The 22,564-nt window shown below is 53.4% G+C and overlaps 1 protein-coding gene across 3 annotated transcripts in view; it reads right to left on the reverse strand.

Moving 5' to 3' along the window:
• Nucleotides 1–993: 993 nt before the first annotated feature.
• ANKS1A (ankyrin repeat and sterile alpha motif domain containing 1A) overlaps nucleotides 994–22,564 on the reverse strand; it is a gene marked incomplete at its 5' end in the record, with an annotated part of 78,485 nt that continues 56,914 nt past the window's right edge. The window contains 11 exons of one of the 3 annotated variants that reach the window (XM_082296266.1): nucleotides 994–4,013; nucleotides 5,830–5,927; nucleotides 7,091–7,261; nucleotides 7,917–8,054; nucleotides 8,435–8,521; nucleotides 8,918–8,989; nucleotides 9,124–9,249; nucleotides 9,593–9,757; nucleotides 11,457–11,564; nucleotides 11,686–11,838; nucleotides 12,194–12,292. In XM_082296266.1, the coding sequence (XP_082152392.1) occupies nucleotides 4,010–4,013; nucleotides 5,830–5,927; nucleotides 7,091–7,261; nucleotides 7,917–8,054; nucleotides 8,435–8,521; nucleotides 8,918–8,989; nucleotides 9,124–9,249; nucleotides 9,593–9,757; nucleotides 11,457–11,564; nucleotides 11,686–11,838; nucleotides 12,194–12,292 (1,221 nt within the window). In that variant the 3' untranslated portion in view covers nucleotides 994–4,009. Of the gene's footprint in view, nucleotides 5,928–7,090; nucleotides 7,262–7,916; nucleotides 8,055–8,434; nucleotides 8,522–8,917; nucleotides 8,990–9,123; nucleotides 9,250–9,592; nucleotides 9,758–11,456; nucleotides 11,565–11,685; nucleotides 11,839–12,193; nucleotides 12,293–22,564 lie in introns of all 3 variants that reach the window. The other 2 variants (XM_082296265.1, XM_082296264.1) reach the window with 2 other exon arrangements.

A 22,564-nucleotide genomic window follows, 5' to 3' on the forward strand; every position in this document is an offset into this window, starting at 1 on the left:
TCCTCCTGTTTCTCAGATCCTGCCTCAGCTTGTAAAAATCCATCTGACAACTCCACCGAGGCCAGCAGAAGGTGACCCTTGGCACATCAGGATCTGAATAAACCTCTCAACTAGAAAAAGCAGCAGCCTTTTTTCCTCAAAAAGCTGTCACTGTTCGGTGGGGAAGGCAAGGGGCTGTGGAGCTCATTGAACTGCAGAGCAGATCAGGCCTTTATAACTCAAGGTGTTCATTCTACCCGGGGCCTGTAACCTCTGCTGAGGTGTCAGTCCCAGCCAGGGCTGTGGCTGTGAGGGGTAAAACCTCATGGTGTTTCAAACCATGAAACCAGCTCAGTGTATTTCATGTCAGCCCGAAAACCCAACTTGCCTTGTTATTAGAAATGGAACATACGGTATAAATTTAGCAATCCCTGGTGTATTTAGCATTTCACATCAGTCAGATTTTACTTGACACGAAAATCTGAACTTTAACCTGTTATTTAAATGTCTGGATTTCTTGCTCTAATTTTACATACTGAAATGTCCTAGTTCCTGGCAAGCCCCGGGTCTTTGCTGGGTAAATGTTCTAAGCAGTGGCTGCCCAAATGGGTACTGGTGTCACAAGAACCACTCACTGCCGTGCTGCAAAAAGGGATTTCAGTGGTTATCCCCAGGACAAGACAGCCCCCAGGGACACAACCCTTGCAGATGTACAGTAGGGGGGGTAAAAATGAGCTTTTCCAACCCTCCATCACGTGTAGAATACACCCACAACGGCTGCAGACCCTTGTGCTGTCTTTAACAGAACATTTGGATGTGATTTTATGCATAAATTAGTCTCAAAATAATAATATTCAATATTTGGGTCATTATGACTGACTGCAGAAAGAGCAGCTTTAACCAAAGCTCCCAAACCCCCCAGACAGTGCCTGCACAATGAGAACTGCCCTGCTTTGGCACAGACCCCCAGAAGACTTGGGCACAACACTGAGGCCACACACAACAGCACACACGTGTGTCTAAGGTTGTTTATTAATTCGGTCTGTTCTAAGTTGTACAATTATGAAAACAACAAAACGACTGCTGGAAGCCCAGGAATATTTACAATCTCGCCTTGTTGTAGTGAGGTCAGTCTATGTTGTTGCACAGATTGGTTATGTTTGGTACCACAAGATGTTTAAAATTCAGACAAATTTGAACAGATTAACAATTGTATATACAGGAAATAAAAGGAAATTCAAGTATCAAAATACAGACAGATTAAATAACATTTGTATTACAAATCAGCCCCACTGCCATACATCACAATTAGCAAAAATGTCCACATTGCAAACTGAACTCGACTGTCTCTGCTCTGTCAGGGAATCCCAGGTTATTCTTCTGTGGGTAAGAAAAATGTCTGAGCTGGGTTGACTTAGCGAGAACAGCACAGGTACTTTTCTTTGGGGAAAGAAAAATTTAAGTAATACCAATGTGAGATCTAAAAGGGAGACCTTAGCAACATGACAGCGTTGTGAGCACTGTGCCGGCTCCAAAACATGGATCTGAGCAGAACCGGGGAAATGCTGCTGCTGCTGCTGCTGCTGCTGCAAACTTCTGAGGTGGGTGGAAGGAGCATTAAAGCATTGGCTCCACCTCAGCTGCACACAGAACGGGACGTGTTCAGGGCTTTTTGGCATCTGCTCTGTGTCTCAGCAGCCTCCTGAAGGTACAGACTTCACTACAGGTACAGCCTGGAAGGTGCCGCATCTTCTCCCTGGGAGGGGGGACAGGCGTGTACCCCAAAAAAGTTGCATAATTTCTTCTAAAAAGAACAATCCCAAAGCAAGTTTAAAGTCAGCTGAACAGCTAAGATTAGCGCTGTTTTTTTTCTTTGTAAACACAAAATAAAAAAAGGATAAAGCATCTTCAATTTGAAAAACAAAAATTCATCCCCTCCTATAAAAAGAAAGACAAAACTCGGCAACTCCGTTTGCCGGCCGTGAGTGAGGGCTCAGCCCACAAACCAAAGTCTGTGAAACACAATCTGTCTTTAAGAGAGGAACGAGGCCCGGGGCAGCCCCAACTCCTCCTGGGCAGGTAATACAGCAGATGCAGTTGGATGCAATGTCATGTTCAGCACCAAAAATTTGGGGCACTTTCCTCCAGATAGCACAAAACCCTGCAGGGAGGAAGAGCCCGAATACTGCGCCGTGGGTGGGTGAAGGTGGCCGGGAGCCAGCGACTGGCATGGCCCAGGGTCAGTCTCCAGCACCGAGTCCCTTGAGAGACCCCACCACACTGAACTGCCAAAACAACTGCTCTGTCTGTGAGGTGAGAAAGGGAGTATCTGGCTAAAGAATGGATCACTAAAGACAACCACAGGTTTACACGTGGGGCTGGAATGGACCACCAGGGTCACTGAGCCCAGTGCCTGAAGATTGGAGTCTTCATCACCACATCACCTCCAAGCCAACCTCCGAAACAGCTCACGTTTCAGAAAGGAAAGGTGTCCCTCCTCCCAAGCAGAGGTTCAATTTGCAATCTCACCAAAGACTTGTTGCCAACACACCAAATATTTACACTTACACCAGTATGAATTGCAACATGTGCATAACAAGGAATGTTAGGTTTCCTAAATTCATCAACTTAACCCAAAATCTCCACTCCCCCTTCCCAATCCTTTACAGGTCTGTGCCCTTGGGATTATGGTTCACTTCCCTCCCAGCCTCACTGGTGAGAGAGACTAAAGGAAATCCTGACATACAGCAGCAACTGGAGTTAAACAGGAATTACTTGGGCACAGCGTTCCCGTGCGGCAGCAGGTCCCACAGCCCTGACAGGGCCTGACGAGATCATGACGGACGCGCTGCGCTACATTTTGCATCTGAAGAATTCATATCACAACCATTTTAACGTTCTCCCCAGAGGGGAACAGTCTGAAAACACGTCAGTCACAGCCCAAACCACTCTGAAACACTGTAATTCGGAATAAAAGCAAGCACACAGCACCTTTGAGGTGGTGTCTTTGGGGACACTGGGCTCGGACGGGGCCAAGCCACCCTCAGGCTGATGTGGTTTGTCCTTGGGGATGGACTGTTTCAGTGTAATGCCCAAAATTTAACTCCTTATTTGTTCATCTTCTGAAACTGTTGCACTAATTAAATAATGAGCTAGTATCAAAAAAGTGCTAAATCACAATTGAATATACTTAAAAAACCCCCAACCTTTCAGGGCATAACTGCATTTAAAAACAAGACAGGTGCACAGAGGCTGGAGAAGGGAGTTGTCCCCAGGAATTCAGTGCGGAAATGGGAAGAAACGGGGTCCTTGCCATAGAAATGTCAAGTATTGCAACACGACAGTTTGGGGGATAAGGAAGCTTTGTACCATTGGGGAAATTGGCCACAGCTGCTCTGGGGTGAAAGATCCTTTGCAGATTCTTCTCCTCCAGTTACTTCCATTTGCTACAAAAGCGTGGAGTAGCTTGGAGAACAGGATGCAGACTTACCCCAAACCAGGTTGTCACACGGGAGGAAGGGATTTCCAGGAATTTGGCGTTTTCTCCTGTTCACCCAGAGCTGAAGCAGAGTAAGTACCGTCAGAAATGCGCACACCACGCCCCTGCTAAGACTTTTGATCGTGCTCCTCGCCGGACTGCGGGATTCTCAGTAAATAAAAATTTCTTTGTTTTTTTTCCTCACCAAAAAGCTGCAGCGCTACATTGAAACCGTGAACCGGATTTGCTCTGTGTCACTTCGTTAAAAAAGAAACGGGTCGAAAGACGTTTGTCTCAAACTAGAAAAGGCGACATCGCTCTCGGCCTCCGAGTCTCGAGTTTTCCTTCGCTAGGAATGGAGAGAGCGGCTTTCCTGGGCAGAGGCTGGGTCCCTTTCCCCCTCTGCTCTGGGAGCCCTCACCGAGCAGCCACACACCCACTCCGAGGCAGCCACCCGTGCCAGAGGGAGATGATCTTCACGTCAGGAGGCCACTGCGTCCCAGGTCTCTGTCCCGCTACTACATCCCGTGGTAGGAGACGGCTGCCCGGAGCTCAGCTTCGCAGAGGCAAACAGAAAGGAAGATAATGGAATGAATTTCCGAGTCATACAAAGACAGGTGCTGGGAAAGGTGAGGCGAACGGCCTGGAGATGGGACACAAAAGCCGTCAGGGCTACGGACACAGAGCGGCAGCGGCGCGGTTTGGGCAGGGCTGCCTGTGATCCCCGCTGGGTTTGGTCACCCTTAGAAAGGCACATGCTCTCGTGACCCGGATTTAGGGGGTGTGAAGGGACCTGCCCTTCCCAGCTGAGAGCAGGGGGAGGTGAAGAGCTCAGACCCTCTGCCACTGGGCGGATGTGTGGCAGCTGCGTGGTGAACACCTACATGTAGAAACTGCTGTGCCACCCACACCAGGGAGTGAGTTTCTCTTAGAGGGACACAGAAACCTTCAGGACACTCTTACAGCTTGGAAAGGTGCTGATGGAACCCGAACCCAAACCCAACCTCCCGGAGCACCTCAGGCACAGCAATGTTCTGCTGTCCACAAGGCCTGGGCTGGCAGGGTGGCACTGCAGCCCCGAGGCAGTGCTGGCTCTGTGTCAGGGGGCTCTGTGGCATATGAAATGTATGTACTAGACTGAGCTTTCCTTTGTTTTTTTTGCTTTAAGACAACTTTTTTACTTGTAGTCCTCTCACTGGGTTCTCACTAGCTGAGCCCTCAGTCTGAGGTCAGTTTGCCATTAAGTTGCAAATGACTTGGGAGATCAAACTCATTCCTGAGAAAGAGCTAAATAAGGACTTTGAATCATCAGATTTCACCGAAGGTGAGGGGAAATGGAAGCTCTGAGGCAGCAACTCCAAAGCCACAGCAAAACTCAGATAAGCTGCTGCTGGCCCTAACACCAGGGGCAAATAACCCAGGGCTGCTCCCTGACCTCTCCCTGCTGATGCTGCTTGTGGTGTCCAGCTGACACCTCCCCTCCCCAGCCCGGGGCTAACAACAACATGTGCATTCGGAAGCTTAACCACAGGCTGCCACGTGAGAACTATGCCCAGCGCTCACGAGAAGTCTGGTGAGTGTAAACACAAGGACTATGAGGGGAAGAAAAACCTACAAGGGACTGAAATGCATGCAACCAACCCCCCCCACCCCCCTCCATCTCCAAGGGGACAGAGCTCACAGTGGGAACGATCACACCCAGCCCAAACCAACGCTCCCCCACCACCCAGAGCAGGTTCTGCGCCGGGCTTTGAGGAGAAGACTGCGGGCAAGGGTGGCCGTGAGGAAATGGAAGTGCCCGCGTGTTATTTGCAGAGAGCATCACAGTGGTTAGTGTCGGTTCGACTGGCAGGGAAGGAGAGGTGAGTTCACTGAACAGTACACAGCCGTGGCTCAGTCGGGAAGAGGAGGATCTAGGAGGAAGGAGTGGGTGCACCGCAGAGACAAGAGGTCTCCATCAGTCCAAGGACAAGGTGAGATAGAAAAAAAAGGCCTGGGGAGTGTCACATTGCCCCAGGGATTCACAGTGCCAGAGCGAGGGGGGAAGACGTGAAAACGGTGGGCGGCTTTCCTGGATCCACATCTCCGACTGCCAGCCTGCCCTCTCTGCTCCTCCTGCCTCACGGGCAGCTACAGCGCATTACCCTTGTTTCCGAGTAAGGAGATTCACAGTGTTCAGCAGCGATCAGGTACAAAAGCCGTTTAAGTCTACAGTCTCCTAAGTGCTGCTGCCTTGGACGAGGTGCCTACGTGGGCTCAGGGCGAGCAGCTGGAGGAAGAGGGAGTTTAGAAGAGCAGACAGATCAGATCGCAAAGGCACGGTTAGACGGGGCGGACGCGGGCGTTTGCTTTAGAAGATAGTGGTCTCATACTTAGTGCTGAGGGTCCGCTTGGAGTCCTGCTTGGGGTCCACGACCCAGGAGACACTGGCATGAGACTGGGAGTCTTGGTCCACTTCAGGGGGATCCAGCTAGGAAATAAGGAGAGAAAGGGCATGTTAGGACACCTGTGCTTCTGGGACAGAACGAGTGGGGATTCAAAGCATGGAGCGCCTGCCTGCCTATCGCCCGTCCCAAAAATGTGCATGTGTGCAAGGAAGCAGCTCTTGCTGGGGAGGGCATTTGAGTCCTTCACAGCTAAAACATGTCTGGCCACATCAGTCTCAACCCAGCACCCCAGGATGACTCCCTCCATTAGGCTGTGCATCCCTGTCACCATCAGCGACAGCTTTGCTCATCTCAAACAAGCATGAAAAACGGAGCGCTACAGAAACGGGACAGAGGGAGACAGCTCCTGGCAGGTGAGTTCCCACATGATTTACCCTCCTGACCAAGCACAGCTCTTTCCTCTTGTCCTGCTAAATCAGGGTGCCACGGGGATGTGACCACCCCAGCAGGAGCAGCGGGGTTAGCTGTGAGCTGCCACACTGCATCAGCAGGGGTGGGTGGGAGCGGCAGATCCCCGGGGTTCATCCGAACCAGAACGAGCAGGGGGAGGAACAACAGCGAGGCAGGACACGGGGGCACAGCAGGAGACAGAGGAAGTGGGGAGGCAGCCCGGGTCGGTTCAGAAGGGAGGATGGCAGGAAGAAGGGTAAAGACCTTCGCTCCAGGACTAACAGACTGCAGCGGCAGGTAGGAGGGGCGGTGTGTTGTACAGGTGTGACAGTAACAACAGCGGGTGTCGGGAGGGAGCGGCACCTGAGCGGGGGGAGCAAGCAGAACACAGACAAAAGGAGACATTAAAGGAAGGCAGTGGCTTGTGCAGCAGTCCCTGCTCCTCAGCAGCTCCAGTCTTGCCTGGTTTTGGCTGTGGGGAATCCCATACTGCAGCTCACCTACGGATCTCACTGCGGCTCTGCAGGGTTTGCCCGTGCAAGCTGTGCTGGACCCAGCAGGGCACTTAAGCCCCATCCCACCTGGGCTGTTTCTACCTCTGCCTGCCCTCCTGCTACGAGGGGAAGCCCCAGCCCCACAGCAGGACTGGCACAGGCACAGACCTGCAGCCAGCAGCAGGACAGGCACCTGGACCATGTCTGGGCTCCCCCCACCACCCCAGGGAGGTGTAAGGGTGTGGTGCCCACGAGAACCCCCAGCTCAGCCCAGCAGGTCGCTCCTGCCTGCACACACATACCGCGGATTTCCTCATGCCTGCTCGTGGTTTAGGCACCGGTTTGGAAGATTTTGTTTCAATCATTTCTCCTGCTCCAGCACCCAGAGGCTTTGCTCTCTGGGCTTGCAGGGCGAGCTGGTAGGCGACCTCGAACGCCTGCCCCAACGTGAGGATGATCTCGTATGTCAGGTTCTTCGAGAGAACACAGAGAGCACAAAGCTGTCAGATCACCCTGTGCACAGTCCCCCTGGCTCAGCAGCTCCTCTGGGGTCACAGACCTTGGCAGAGCCAGTGCCTTCCCCTCAGCAGGTCACATCCTGCTGTGTCCCTGGCAAAGCCACTGAGCTCCTGATGTGGGGGAGCCGGGCCCACGCTGCCTCCCCCAGGGCCCCCTGCCTGGGACCCCCTGCCCACCTGTAAAGCCCCACCAGCACTGAAGTGCAGCAGCATAAAGAAAAATAGCACAAAAGTCTTGTGCAATTTCGATTCTGCCCAAGTACAAAAGCAAATCACGCTTCTACCCTCCCTGAATTAAAAGGTTGTTAAATCAGCCCATTATGCTCAACATAATTGAGAGCATGTTAGGGGTTTGTGCATGGCACATTCCCCAGGAGGGAAAGCTCCTGCCCTGCTTTATTCAACACTTGAGATGGCAGTAACGAAGCCAGACAAATATTCTCTTTGTCCACAGAGGTCCAAAGTAAAGACATTTTGAACCAAGACTACTTTATGGTAGAAATGGGTGAAAGAACCCTAGAAAGGAGCAGTCTGTGACTAGCCAATAAAGCTGAGGGATGAAACAAATGGTCTGTGAAGACTGGGAGATGTGACATGACAATGCACTCACCACATCCACAGTGCTGAAGACATGGCAGTAGTGATGGCTGGTCTGCAGGTCCTTCGTGATGTAGGCAAATGTGCAGAGATCCTCGGGGTCCTGAGCAGCACAGGAGATGTTCCGGATCTCGTGCTCAGCAATGACATTCTGCCGGGGTCAACCACAAGCACCCGTCACCCTTCTGGGGATGGCAAATACACCTGGCAAACAGTGGCTGTGGAGGGTGTCCTGAGGACAGGGAAAGGGAATCTCCCAGCCAGAGCAGTTCCAGCTCCCTCCCATGGCAGGAATAAATGGCAACATGGTCCACAAGCAGCTGGTCTGCCAAGCCTTTGGCACTCAGGTAATCATCATCATCTTGGTGCTCTCAGTAGTCATCATCACCTTGGTATTCTCCCCCAGCCCCAGAATCTCCTCAGGACAAGCCATGGCTTCCAGACCCACAAAAAGTGACCTGCAGCCCCCAGGCAGGTGAGACTGCAGGTCATGTCCCTCCAAATATCAACTCTGAGGCATCTGCAGCTCACCTTGTTGGAGGCGTCGATGAACTTCACCCCTTTGTACGTGATGGACAGGATTATGGTTGGGATCTTTTTCATGTGCTCCGTGGATTTCTTCAGAAAGAAGAACATTCAAGTGAATGTTCAACTGTGAATGGATGGACTTGTCCCAGCCCACCCCAGAGACTCTCAGGCCCGTACAGTGGGTTTTGGGGATCTGGGACCAGGAGGAGGAAAGTTAGGTCCTGGTAGAAGCAGAGGGGAAGTGACAGGGACCTGAAGAGACTCCAGCCCTCACTTCCTCAATGAAAACACCCACTCTCCTGCTGCATGGACCTCCCAGGTACTGGGAACAATACTGGGAAGGGGCAGTTCATCAGAGACAGTGGCACCATCTGTTTGGTAGTCTGGGCTCCCACAGGGTTTGGGGAATCCCTGAGATCCCCCCTCGCAATCCCCATCATCCACCACAGGCTGCAAGTGAAGCCCCCGGCCGCAGGGTCTCCGTACCCTCATCTTGGCACAGGCGTCCTGTGTAGACTCCGTCCCTCGGAGGTCTTTGATCAACATGGAGCCCAAGTACTGTGTGAAGGAGGGAGAGATGTTAACTCCTGCCAATCCCAAGGCAATGTCATTGCCCTGAGACTCCACGCTCAACAGTCTGACCCCCAGAGCCTCCTCATCCTCACCACCCCCACAAACCAAAAGCCACTTACGTTGGCCTCGTACCCGCAGGACTCGAAGATGAGCTTCTCGGGCTGGTGCTGCCAGTTTTGGACTGGGGCGTACGGGGCTGCCAGGCTGGGGGGGCGCAGGGTTAGCTTGGATTCCCGACGGTCCTCCTGCATGGGAAGAAATATGGATGTGAAGCCACAAGAGGTTCAGGCTGGGTTGGAACAGCTCTCAGGGGGGCTCTTTGGGCAGAGGGGATTGAGGTTGGCAATGGCCAAGTCCCCCAGGAGCTGGGCAGAGGCAGCACACGGGGTGAAGGTGCCAGTGCTGATGGAAGTGTGAGCCATTAGTTTTTGAGGTGAAACTGAGGCACAAAGGAGCTGCTGGCTCTAATGTCTGAGAGAAGCTGAGCCTGACCAGCTCCCTTCCTGCATCATCCTACCTCCTCCCTGGCTCCAGAGACGGGGCAGCCTGCGCAGAGGGCCCCCAGGACACACAAAAGCACCCACTAACCTGTGCTTTGTAGCGCTCAGCTCTGGAGTAGGGAGCAACCTCAGTGCCACGATCGTGTTGCCTCTTGGCAGTGTCCCCGGAGGGCAGCAGGAGATCGGCAGATCTGCCTGTGCAGGAGTCGTTCTGGCTCAGGGGCGACGACGTCTGGGACATCAAGTCCTGGCACTGGAAGGAGCAGACACCGCAAAGGGTCCCAGTCAGCTTGGGCTGTGCCGCGCCCCCCATCACTCCCTCTACATCGCCCGACACAGGGTGCAGTGAGTGGACTAACGGGGTCAGCTCCTGCTCTGGGGGCCCCTGCCTCAGTGCCAATCCCACTCTTTATCTTCTTACACCTGATTTGCTCCAGGATGGTTTCAGCCACGTACTCAGCCCCTTCTGCCCAGCATGCCTCTGCCTCTGCAAGCTCATCCCAGGAGGGCAGGGGACACGCCGGGCTGGGGGCAAGGTGATTCCAGAGGGGTGGGCTCCCCTAAAGCACTGAGCTAAGCACCCGAGGGTGATGATGATCAGCCACTCCAGCAGAGGAGCCCCGGGAGCCGCCGCCAGAGCGCGCCCAGGGCCCGCAGGCACGGCCGGAGCCTCGGCACAGCTGTGGCCGCATCACTCCCATTCAGCCCACTCGCCTGATTTGCCATTGACGCCCGCCCGCCCCCCCACCGCAGCCAGCGCTGGAGCGCAGCAGCTGCAGCGCCAGGAAATGCTGCAAATGGCCCATTCTCCCACCCAGCCTCCCTGGGCAGCATCTCAATCAGCTGAGCCGCACCAAAGCAGCCCTCTCCCCGCCTCAGCCCCCCTGCCTTCGGTATCATCTGGCCCACGGTGCAGATCCTTGCCTGCTGGTCCCTCCCAGGCTCCTGCTGCCCAACACGGGGGTTGAGCAGTGGGTGAAGATGCAGAGTCTGTACTGGGCACCCTCCCAGTGCAGCACCAGTGTGAATTCTCTCTGTTCTCACTCTTGAACCCAGTTCCTAAAAGTTCCCCTGTCAGCAAGCAGGACACAGCAGCCCAACTCACTTCAGCTAAGGCTGTTTGGGTTGGAAAGCCTTGGGAATCCAAGGCAAGTGGACAGAGCTCTGCAAGCAGGGCAAGGACCAGATGTTTAGGATGGGTAAACTCCAATCACTTCAATTCCTGCTCCAGGAAGCTGATTAGCAATCTCTGGGAGGAGGCAGCACAACATGCTGCCCCATTCCTGAACTCACAGGGTTGCTCTGAGCCCAGCAGCTTTTGCCAAACTCAGCTCTTAAAAGCCAGTTTTCAGGAAGAACGGGGAATGTGATGCTTCCCTCCCAGCCAAGCCCCGTAACAAGGACCTGACATCCAAATGCTGCCACTCCTGCAGCAAAAATCAACATCCACACATCTTGTCGAGTGCTATTTGGCAGCGAGAGCGGGAGCTCTCAGCAGCCCAGCCGGGCCAGGGAGAGGGCTCCAGATCCCAAGGGTGCAATCAAACACCAAGTCCCAGCTGCAGCCCTTCTCCAGCTGGGCTGGGTCACTCCTGCCTGCTGAAAGCTCCCACATCTCTGACCAGGAAACAAGGGCAACAAAGTGGGCTCAGAGCTCCCCTCCGTGCAGGGCAGAGGTGGGAGTGGCACCCTGCACCCCTTCAGTGCAGGCACCTGATCCCAAGGGGCAGCCTGGCCTTTGCCATGGGGTCGGCATCCAGAGGCTGACCTGCAAGGGCTGGAATTACCTTGCCCCACTCACTGCAATCACAAGGTTGCCCCTGCACAGGTATTTGCTGCCTGGGTGTCTGGGGAGGATGAGGTGAGCAGCTGAACAGACAGCACTGGCCATGGCAAGATTTCTCGCAGCACTGACACACGAGCCAGGCAGGGCACCATGAGCAGGGACTCACTCTCAGCTGCGAGAACCGTGGTGGCTTGGCTGGTGGCTCCTCATAGGGTCTGTCTGCCAGCGAGGCGATGATCCTCTTCCGATGGCCCAGCAGGTTCACTTTCAGCACCTGCAGGGAGAGACCATGGTCACCATGGGCACAGAGCTGCTCTGAGAGATTTGTGGCAAGTGCTGGCCCCAGGGAACGGGGCAGGACCTCGCTGCCCCGGCAGGAGAGAGGCGACACTCACGTTTACTATCTCAAGCTCCCAGAGGTTTTTCACAGTGTCAATAGAGCTGTAGCCACTCGAGAGGAAGGACTGGATGTAATCCTGCAGCCCCAGGGAGTCGAGCCATGCAGGAACTGAGGGCTGGCTATTCCCATCACAGCCCAGGGGTTTCAACTGTGAAAGCACAAGAAGGGTGTTAAAAGCTGCAGGAGCTGGGATCCCAAGGGATATGGGGTCAAAGAAAATCAGTTTCCAGGCCATGGCCATCTCCACTAGCCAGTAACAAAATCACTGTATAAACAAAGAATGTGCTTGGGATCAAGACTGCCAGGAGGAACAGTCCCAGCATGGAGCTACCACCATCCACATAGCCTGGAAGATCAGTATACTCCTCCTCCTCCCTGCTATTCCCCAAACTCTTCCCAGAGCCCCTGAGATTCCTCCATGGCCAGAGATGCAAGGACTGGCTTTTGTTTCCCCTGTGTTCCCAGCCATGCTTGGCAATGTCCCATCATCAGCTGGTGCTGACCTTCGGGAGGGAGCGAGCAGCCTGGAGCAGCTTCCGGCGGTGCTGCGGGTCACCGATCCCGATATCCCGAAGGTCCTGGTCTTCCATGACATTACAGCCCTGTGGGGACAGCAGGGAGCGACATGGGAGCAGGGGACAACAGGAGCCACATCAGGCGTGTGAATGGACATCACACAGTTATGGCACCCTCTGACTCGACCTCCAGCATGTCCTGGCAGCAGGAGGAGGAAGACAAGAATGATAAGGAAGGCTTCCAAGGCTGGGAGCTCTGCCCCATGTACCGACCTCGGGCACAGAGAGGGCTGACACGAGCAGAGCTGCAGCACACGGAGCACTGCTCCCCCCTCCCACTCCCAGCCTTTAGCCCTGGGGCATGGCTTACAGCCACATCCCGTGGGATGCACACACAGAGGCTTTAAACATCCTGTAACAGTGCCCAGGCAAACCCCAGCCCCCTCCACATCCGAGCAGGGGCTCTGGGTTCTGCTCAGTCTCCCTCCACGGCCACAGAGAAACCTGCACTGCTTTCCCTGGCAGCCCAGGAAGGTCAGGTGTCTCCTCTGGCTCCAGGCAGGGGCAGAGATGCTCCAGTCACCCCACACTGAGCTGTTAAAACCCATTTTCTGCCCCCTTCCCCCTGCAGAGCAGAAGCACACGGACTCTACCCCCCTTTAAAAGCCTCTGTCACAACCTGCTTCCCTGCTGTCCTACCTGGGCAGAGCTCAGCAGGACACGTTTCCCCTCGCCTGGCAGAGCCACGCTGCTGTGTGACTGAAAGCTTCAGCTCGAGCCCGGACCCCCTTCCCAGCCCTGCCTCCCTCTGCTCCCCGGGGAGTCCCAGCAGAAGGTGTGCGCCGACAGCGCTTCACTGTTCCACATTTTGGTTTTATAAGAGAAACCCAATTAAGGCCGGCTGCAGGGAAGGTGAGGGCAGGTAAGATTGCCAGGCACCCTACAAAAAGGGCAGCAAGGGTTTCCTACCTCTTCCCATCCACAGTTTTGTGGGATTTCAGCATATGTGCTTTGCTGAATGCTATCTGCTTTAAATGCAGCAAGCTGTCCCGGAGCAGCCACCCCCCGAGCGTGTCCTTGCTCCCGGCCACGCCAGCAGCTGCTCTGCCCCTGCCAAGCAGCATCACTGCCACTTCCATGGCAGGTGTGGTGACAACAGAGCAGGATAGCACACAGCTCTCCACCCGGGAGCTGCTCTTCCCTCGGCCACAGAGGAGTGTTCAGGGAAACAGGGAATTAACACCAGAGATAAGAGATGCCCAGAGATCTTTCTGCCACGTGGGAGAGCTGCCCTGCAGCCCACACTACAGTCATTTAGCAAACAGCAGTGGCAAACAGCAGTGGGTGGCAGGAGGCACAGCTCTCACCACCCCCTGACGGGGCTCCTCTGCCTCCCCCTCCCTCAGCAGGTCAGATCCCACACACGATTCCTGGAGAGCTGGGAGGGGACAGGAGAGCAGAGCCTGAGCTGACAGCCACGGGCACAAAGGCATTTATTTGTCTGAGAGTTGTTTAAACAGCAGAAAGAGCTGGGACTAAATGGCTCTGCAGCCCATGAGGGGGGGTCACTCTGTGTTTTCCCAAAGGCCAGTTCACAGACTGTGCCAGTTGGGGCCATTGCGCTGGGAACAGCTACTGCCACTGCCCCAGTGTGCCTGTGGACACCAGATCATGGCCAGACCCATCTGCCCTGCACCCCACAGCCTGTGAGCGAGGCCAAGGGACACCAGGGGCTCACCCGAGTGGCGACACTGCACACCATGAGCCATGTGAAGATGGAACCACATCACGTGAACTGTTCTGTGCACCCCTCAACTGCACAAAATCAGGAGTAAGAAGAGGCAGGTTGCTGCTGAAGGCTCCAGGCTGCCCATTTGGTGCACAAGCAGCAGCTCCCTTTGGATTGGGAACAAACCCCCTGTGATTAACACAAGGAGCTGCTGCTGCCAGGGCAGTGACCTCTGGCTGGTGGGCAGCAGCATCCCACCAGAAAGATGGAAACATCCCCTCCCCTTTCTTGTTCACAAATTTTAAGCCAAAGAGCCACATTTAATGTGCATTCCTGTAACAGCAGGAGATTGTGTGCTCAGCTCTGGGGAGGAGGGAAGGGATTAATGGGGATTAACTCCCCTGACAGACACCTCACCTGGCAGGAACGCAGCCTGTGTGCGAGGAATTCATCTCCCAGAGAGAGATGGCTTCGAAAGAGCTTTTTGAAATGGACAAAGAGGGCCAGAGCAAGTGATGGGATTTCTTTCATAGGTTTGCAAAGCAAAGTATTACTGCCCTGGGTGCGGGAGGAACAGGGAGGGACTGAAGTGCCCACAGCACGTTATTGTCACAGCTCGAAACCTGCAGTTCCCAATGCTTGAGCCTGCTCTGCTCCCTCGACCTGCCCATCTTGGTGCTCTGTGGCTCCATCTCCCTGCAGAGAGCCAGGGCTGAAGCTGGGGGAGTGCAGGGAAGATGCTGGCAGGGGCAGAGCTCACAGCCAGTCCTTCCCTTCGTGCCACTCTGACAGCAGGAACAGTCGGCAGCCAAATGAGCTGTGACAATGGCGATGCGTAATTTTCACGTATAAAACTAAACAAGCCTGCTGATCCTATTTACATTTTCACTCATGCTCACTTTCCAGTGTTGAGCCCTTTTTGGTGCTAATCCCCTTTGGCACAGCCGTGGTCCCACATGAGCAGCACAGGGCTGGTGGCTCTTGCTCTCCCACAGGGCACTAGTGTCAGCTCCAAGGCAGGGCAATAGGTGTTCTCTCAACTTTGGCATCTCAAATTCAAAAAAAATTGCTTGCTATGTAGCAAGGATACAAGGTAGTTAAATACTGTGAAGCCTACAGCTTTCTCCTGCACTCCTTATTTTTATGTGTCACATTAAATTCCCTTGGTGCCAGTCCATATTCTCTGGGTACTTAACAAGGATAGACAAAGCGTAGCAGCTCTGAACAAATGGTTCCAGCCCCTGGTGCATGAGAAATGTCCTTCAAACCCATTTGGATTTCATCTCCCACAGAAAACAATAATCTGCCACTAAAAAAGAGAATTAAATACAAAGACACTGGAGATCTTTTAACCTTTGCCAGCCACACAGAGGAGCCAGACTTTAAACCTGTCTGCACCCAACATGGCCTCAGACAAGAGCCAGGGGGCAGAGCTGCTCTGCGTGGGCCACTGCTGCTCTTTGGTTTTACCCCAATGTTCCCTTTGGTGCTGCCCACAGGCCAGCAGATGCCACCTCCCAGTGCCCCTCTGAGGGCACAGAGCAGCCCCAGCTCCCACCAGCCCCTCCCCAGGTTCTCTGAGGACGGGCTCAGTGGGGAGAGCAGAGCTCAGGGATGTGCTCTGCCATCAGCCCAGTCCTCCAGGAGCCTCCAGGAGCTGCCTCAGAGATGCCAATTAGAATCACAAAGATGTTCCCAAGACGTGCCTCCAATTTTATTCCTTGTGACAAGTGCTTCTACCTTGCACGTTCCTCCTGGGTGCCCCAGCTTCGTGGGGCTGAGCAGAGTGAGGGAGGCTCAGGGCTGGCCCAGACCACAGCTCTCACTGTCACCCACACTTTGGGGCAGTGAGGGACACCCATCAGCTCCTTCATCCCAACACCTCACCATGTGCTGTGTCAGGAACCAGCCCCCACCTGGGCTCAGCCAGGGAAGGGACAGGGGCTGAAATGCATTACCTGGGGCAGAACTCCTCTGCTCCACTGGCAACTCAAAGAGCTGAACCATCAGCCCAGTCAGACACCTGAAATTGAGTAGGGTGAATCTGTCCCGAGTCCCAGCTGGCACAGACTGGCTGCCAGGCAGTCAGAGGCGCCTTCATCCCCCAACCTGGCCTTCAGCTCCCTCTGAGCCAGAGTCCCCTCCATGGAGAGGCACAAATACACACCACCATGAGGGACACTCCTGACCCCTGTCTCTGCCCTGCACATCACCCTGAGGGAGGGCAGGGATCTACCACTGACCCGAGTCCTCACTGGCAGCCCTGTAGGATGCCGGTGCAGTCAACCCGCCTGCAGAGACACGAGTTCTTGGAAAAAGGGTTGGCTTTGGTTCACACCTCACTGCCTGCACTGTAGTTAAACAGCCCATGAGACTCCAGGTTCTCATTAAAGGAAAACACACAGTCAGAGGTTACCTGGCAGAAGGCAGCGTCCCCTCCTGCTACCGAGGTGACCCCAAAGTGAGTGAGCTGAAGGCAGCACTGCCAAAATCTGCCAGATTCCTCCTCCAGCAGGACACTCTGCAGGCACTTAACTACCCAATTTTCAGATGCTGCTTCTTCCTCAGAGCCTGGCGTCTGTCCATGCTCTCGTTCCAGCTAAGGAAGGGCCTGAGGCACTGAGTGCTCCGTGCAGGACGCGCGGCCGGGCCGGCAGCGGATGGACCCCGACGCTGCTGTGAGCACACCCTGCACGGGGAGGACAGGGACCAGGATGGGTCTGCTATCAAAAGCAACAGATGCAAAACCCAAACACAGCGTTCCCAGACTCCGAAGGCTCCTGCAGACATCCCAAGCAGAGAGACAGCTGAAGGCTCTCTGTGCATACAAAATGCATACAAAGCTCTTTTTCTTTTTCCCCTCAGTGCATTTGAGACAATTTGCATCTTGTCGTGGATTCTGCTGTCACTGCTATTGCTCTGCTTTTGGCAGCCTGGATATGGGAGATGGAGACATGTCCAGCTCACCACAGACCCTGAGTGACGGCCTCACAGCTGGGCCCTGCACACCCAGATCTCAGAGCAGGAGAAACCCATTTGGTCATACAAATCTGTGTTTGTAATCGGCCTCGTGATTGGTGGAGCTTGGTGCCTTCCCTTCAAGGCACCTGCAGTCTGGGGTACTTGAGTGGAAAGCAGGGAAAAGGATCTGCTTGGCCACAGGGACGATGAAGAAGCCCCAACTCTTCAAAGAGCATCAACGGGGAAAGGGGCTCATGCACAAAACCCTACAATAAATCTGAGATTAGCACGCAGTCACTTCATTTTTGTTTAATTTTCTTGCCCATGCAGACTGGCAGCATGACAATGGCAACAGAGGGAATTGGTCATGGTTGTCAAATTCAAGCAATTTTATTGAGAGAAAAAAAATTAACTGCAATTTTAATGGCTTTTTTAATGTTTATGGGGCCTGGAGCTACTAATGAATCAAATATAAGTATCCTCTAAATTGCCAGTTCTGGTCCACCCACTTTGCTCCTCAAAATCCAATCCAACCTCTCTGCTCCCCGTGGAGTCCATTCCTATTATCCAGGGAACTTTGGCACAGCTCTGCCATGTTTCCCAAGATCCTCAAACTTCCTTCAACCCCAGAGCCCTGCATGCCCCTGCTCTCACCATTCCCTTCCAGAAAAAACCCAAACATCCCTACCATGGTGGATAAAGCACAATCTCACTGGGGAGATGTCAAACAGAATTCACTTAATTGAATGAACCGATTCCCACTCAGGGGCTTGGCAGAGACCCTCACCCCAGAGTCCAACTCCACTCTGAGGGGCTCATCCAGTGCTGCACAGTCAGTCTGGGGACCCTGGCACGTGTTTCCAGGGGCTGGCAGCAGTGACCAAACCCAGAAACAGTCACCCAGAGCTTCTGCCCAGCTGAGGAGAGCTCGCTCCAGTTCCAGCCTGACACAGCCCAGGCATGAGCTACACAGGGCTCACCCGAGTCTGCACTAAAATCCCTGCACCAGCTGTGATCAGGCCAGGTTCTCACTGTGTTTCAACAAGAGCAGATGCAGTAAAACCCTGTCAGTGGTCTCTGGTGGGACCCCATTCCTCACAGATCATTCCTGGGTGCAAACTGCTACCAGAACGTGTCAGTGCAGTTTTCCCCAAATGGCTACTATAAAATGAGAAGTTCTATATGAAAATAGAAAAAAGCTCTGGGGCAGACACATTCCCAGAGCATGTCCAAAGCCTGGCTGCTCTGCCCAGGGGACCAGCAGCTGCGCGCCAAGCTGGGCCGTTCGGAGCTGGATCAGGCAGAGCTGAGTGACTGAGGACACAGGAGATGCCAGTGCTCCAGCAGGGCAGGTACCAGGTGAGAAGGAGGATTGTGCAGATGTCACCCACACCCAAACCCCAGGATCTGCAGAGCAAAGGAGACCTGGCTTTGTTCACATCCCGTCAGATGTGGGAAGGCACGAGAGGTGCCGAGCTCGGCTCACACATCCAGCCAAGGTGAGCCAACCTGAGCCAAGGCCTCAGCTCCACATTTATCCTCTTTTTGCCTGCATGCACAGAGAGGAAAAGGGGAAGGAAAGGCTGTTCCATTAGCAAACACCACCGCAGGCTAATCTAACGTAGCCCTGAATTGCATTTAATCAAATTAATGTCACTACCCTGAATTATTTGCGAACACCCTGTTCTTCAACCACCATCATTTTTCTACCACTTCTCCCCAATTACAAAAAAATAAATAAAACCCCCCAGAGTTGCCCAGGGCACTACATGCAGAGAACAGATTTCCCTTTCTGACGCTGTCTCATTGAATCAGCATTAGCTGCTTTCCACACACTCCATGGGAATCCAGGCTTGAACAATAAAAAAAAGCCATAAAAAATGGTTTATGTTCTCTTTTACCTGCTCATTTGTGAATCAAAATATCTTTGAACTGAATAAAAAGTTCAGCTCCAGAACACTGGTACAACTGCCAGAGCACGCAGGGTTTGCCCTTCTCAGATGTCAGCCCAGAGGAAGCTGTGGGGGCAGCAGCAAGATCCCACCCTCCGGGGGAAGGGGAAAGCTTTTGCAAGCATCTCACACACATTTATAGGATCTGTGGGATCACAAGACACCGTGTGAGGGAACAGGTAATGGCATTTCCTTCCCCACTTCTGTGGAGGAATTCCACCATCAATTATTGCAATTCCTTCTCATTACAGTGGCCACGTCCTTGCCCTCCCCAGACAGGCAAAGTCCAGCCTGCTGTTTCCCTGGGTTAATCCCTGTTTGCTGCAGGGACCAGGAATGCACTGGGCATCCCAAAATCCATTTCCTATGGACTTCCCAAAGTGGACATCTGCAGCAGATGCACTAGTGAGCACAGAAGACACGATGGGGCCAAGCTCCAGGAGCAGCAGAATCCCTCTTGGCCCATATTCCTGGGACATTTTTCCTGCTCTCCCAGCTCCCCAGCTCATTACCCGCCAAGGACAATTAAGTCCATTTATTGTGCACTTTTCTGGATGACACTTCTCACTCACTGCTGCAGTGTTGTGACCTTTCATTTCCCTCCTCTGGTGAGGGATGAGGCAATGAGGCTCCTGGAACTCGGTGCACGCCACGGGGCCTCGTTCCTCCACGTGGGAGGCAGCAGTGCTGCTCCTCCTGGGTGGTGGGGTGGGCATTCCCGGTTCACTGGAGCTGTTCACATTTGGCAGGCAGCGCTGCTGAGGGTTTTATCCTACTTGCAGAGCTGTATTTTTGCTCAGTCAAGGACAGCACAGCCACTGCCAGCAGCTTCGCCTCAGTTGTGTTCACCCACCGCACAAATAAACTTTCCCCTCTGATGAAGCAATCCCAGCAGGCTGCAGAGCAGAGAAGGAGGATTGGAAGCACTATCTCCACTTGAGCTGTTCCTAATCCCAGCTGTCTGCACAGGCTGCTGCCCAATTCCAGCTCCATATGAAAAGCAGCGGCTGAGTGTCCCAGTCCGACTGCCCCGTGGCAGTGGTGCTGGCCAGGAAGATCACTAAGTGGCAATGCAGAGGGTGAGGGAAAGAAGCTGCTGTCTTGGGCAGTGGGGTTTGTGCTCGTGAGTGGCAGAATAACAGGGAACGCCCCTTCCCTGCCTTGTCCATAAACACAGAGTGGCTACTGTAAGCAACGTGAAGGGAGTAGAAGAATTTCTGCAGAAGCAGAGATGGGGCCCAATACGTAGATGTAGGAAGAAAACTCAGTGTTTTAGAAAGCCAAGCTACCTAAATCCATCCCTTTCTTCCCTTAACCAAGCCAAAAAATTACACAATCCAAGATCCATGTAGACCTTGGTCCCTTCCCAGGAACACGTACATGGATGAGGGCGCTCCAATGTCACGTCACATCCATGTCTCAATAATCCTGTTGACTTATGCCAGTGATACCCACCCCTGAATGAAGCCAATGCTTGATCAAGATCAACTTTGTCCCAGATGCAGAGCTAGAATTCCCAGGAGCACAGAGGAGGCTCCAGAGCACCTTTCCCTTCCACAGCACAGCCTGAGACACACTCGTGGCTCCCACTGTCACCTGCAGGAGCTGTGGGTCCCCTGTGCCCCTCTCAGCTGTTGGTCAGCAGAGCCCAAGAGGAGCAGGACCCTCATCCCCTCCCTGCTCTCACTCCAGGTGCAGCCTGTCCAGTGAGGCGGCCGGCACGTGGCTGGAGCATAGCTAATCCTCTAATCCCCAATTCCTGGAGTTCTGAAAATAACGGAATTATTATTTTTGGAAACAACACATGTTTCTGCCTTCCTATATTAACATTTAATTAAGAAGCCAAATATATTTACAGAGCACTTTTCAAACTCTCTTTACACATGGTGTGCTCGTGAATCATTTCCCTACCTGGGGGTAAAGGCTCTTGTGACATGGGGCACGGATTAGCACAGGAGCCAGCTGAAAATACCCAGGGAATCAAGAATTCCTGAAACCAGACCTGGCTGCAGTACAGGCCACCAGAGCACCAGCAAGCCCGGCACCCCCAGTTTATGTCTCTTACAACCCTGTCCCACCCCCAGGGCAGACAGGGCACTTTAAACCCTGTTTCTCCAGTGAAGAACAGCACCAAGCACCCCGGCGCCTGCACACACCAGCTCTCGCAGGTCCCTGCTGCAGTGACCTGAAAGCTCCTTGCTACACTGTTCTTAACCCTCCTCTGAGTTACAATCTACTACAGGCTGTGTATGGTCCTCAGTAATTACAGGGCTCTTTTAGGACACTGCCCTGCTCTGCAGCTGCACTGTCCCTGCACAGCGAACGCTTTGCTCCTGCAAAGATCCTGGTTTGCCCCCAAAAGGCACCTGGGGACCCCGGAGCAAAGGGAGCATCCTGGCACACCAGAACACCCCGCAGCTCTCTGAGCAGGGAGCAGTGCAATGCAAAATCCTGCACAGAAAAAAAAGTGTTTTCGTATCAAAGGACTCCAATTTCCTAGGCTGGACTACTAAAACTTAATTAACCTCATAACCCACCTGGCGATTTGCAAACCATTACCTGGCGTTCTATGAACCTTGAAATATTGAACACAGCGAGGCCCCAAGAGGGACTAATCCCTTCACAGAAACTGTTTAACTCAGGAAAGTAACACACTTAGTTTGGAATATTCTCCCGTAGAGACTGGAAGGGGCAGCCTATAAAGCTATGGTTGTGCAAAGAAGAGGACTGGGCAGCCCAACCCTCAGAGCTCAACATCCTGAGCCCCTGCTCTGCCCAGCCTGAGTGTTCACAGCAGTTTTAATAATTCATCCAAGAACATCAAAAACACCACTAGAACCAAATTAACTACTTGTTCCTCACTTGTGCTCTGTCTGAAGGTTTTGCACCCCCAACACCAGAAGCTGAAGGCAAGGAACACCTCAGAGGAAAAGATTTTAAATAATTCAACTTTCCTACTGGGCTCATATATTTGTTTAGAGTTCTCAGGGCTGGGATGAATGGATTGAAAGCCAGGGCTTGCCAGGGTCAACTCCCTAGGAAAAGAGATAAGCAGCAAAATGGAAATCAGCTGGGGTTTGCAGGAAATCTTTGGGAAATTATTTGACCTTTTAACTTTGAGAGGAATGAGCAAATGAGTGTCCCATCCCCTGAATCCAGCAGCAGCGAACTGCTGCACTGGGAGCAGCCACCCAGCACTGGACAGGGAAGAAAAACATCCAGCCATGAAGAGAGCAAATCTTACCACGTACCCAACACCACCACACAAAGGGACACACAGAGGAACCTTTGCTACTGGAGTTCTGAGCTAAATGAGAGGGCCCCTGGCCAGGCAAGGGAATGGTGTTTTATCTGCAACTGCTGGGTGAGAGCAGCCACCGACCCCACAGTGACCACAGATCCATCAGCAGGGGATCCCAAGAGGATCTACAAGGTTATTTCATTTGAATTTGTTGTACCATCTCCAAACAGCACACACAGGGATGCTGAACCCTCCCCCAACCCTGGCCAAGAGTCTGCTGGGGTTTGGGACTGGCTGGGTGGGACACGGAGTGAAAACCACAGCAAACCCCAGCTCTGGGGGGGAGTGTTGGCTCTGCCAGGTGAAGGGAAGGCAAATGGCCCGGCTGCTTGCTGTGGAGACCAGGAGGAACAGCTGGAGAGATCCAACAACATTTATCCTCCTGGCCAGGTCATTTTTTAAAGTATAATTACACC

The sequence above is a fragment of the Coloeus monedula genome (genome assembly GCF_965178545.1).
Source record: "Coloeus monedula genome assembly, chromosome: 23".
NCBI lineage: Eukaryota > Metazoa > Chordata > Aves > Passeriformes > Corvidae > Coloeus > Coloeus monedula.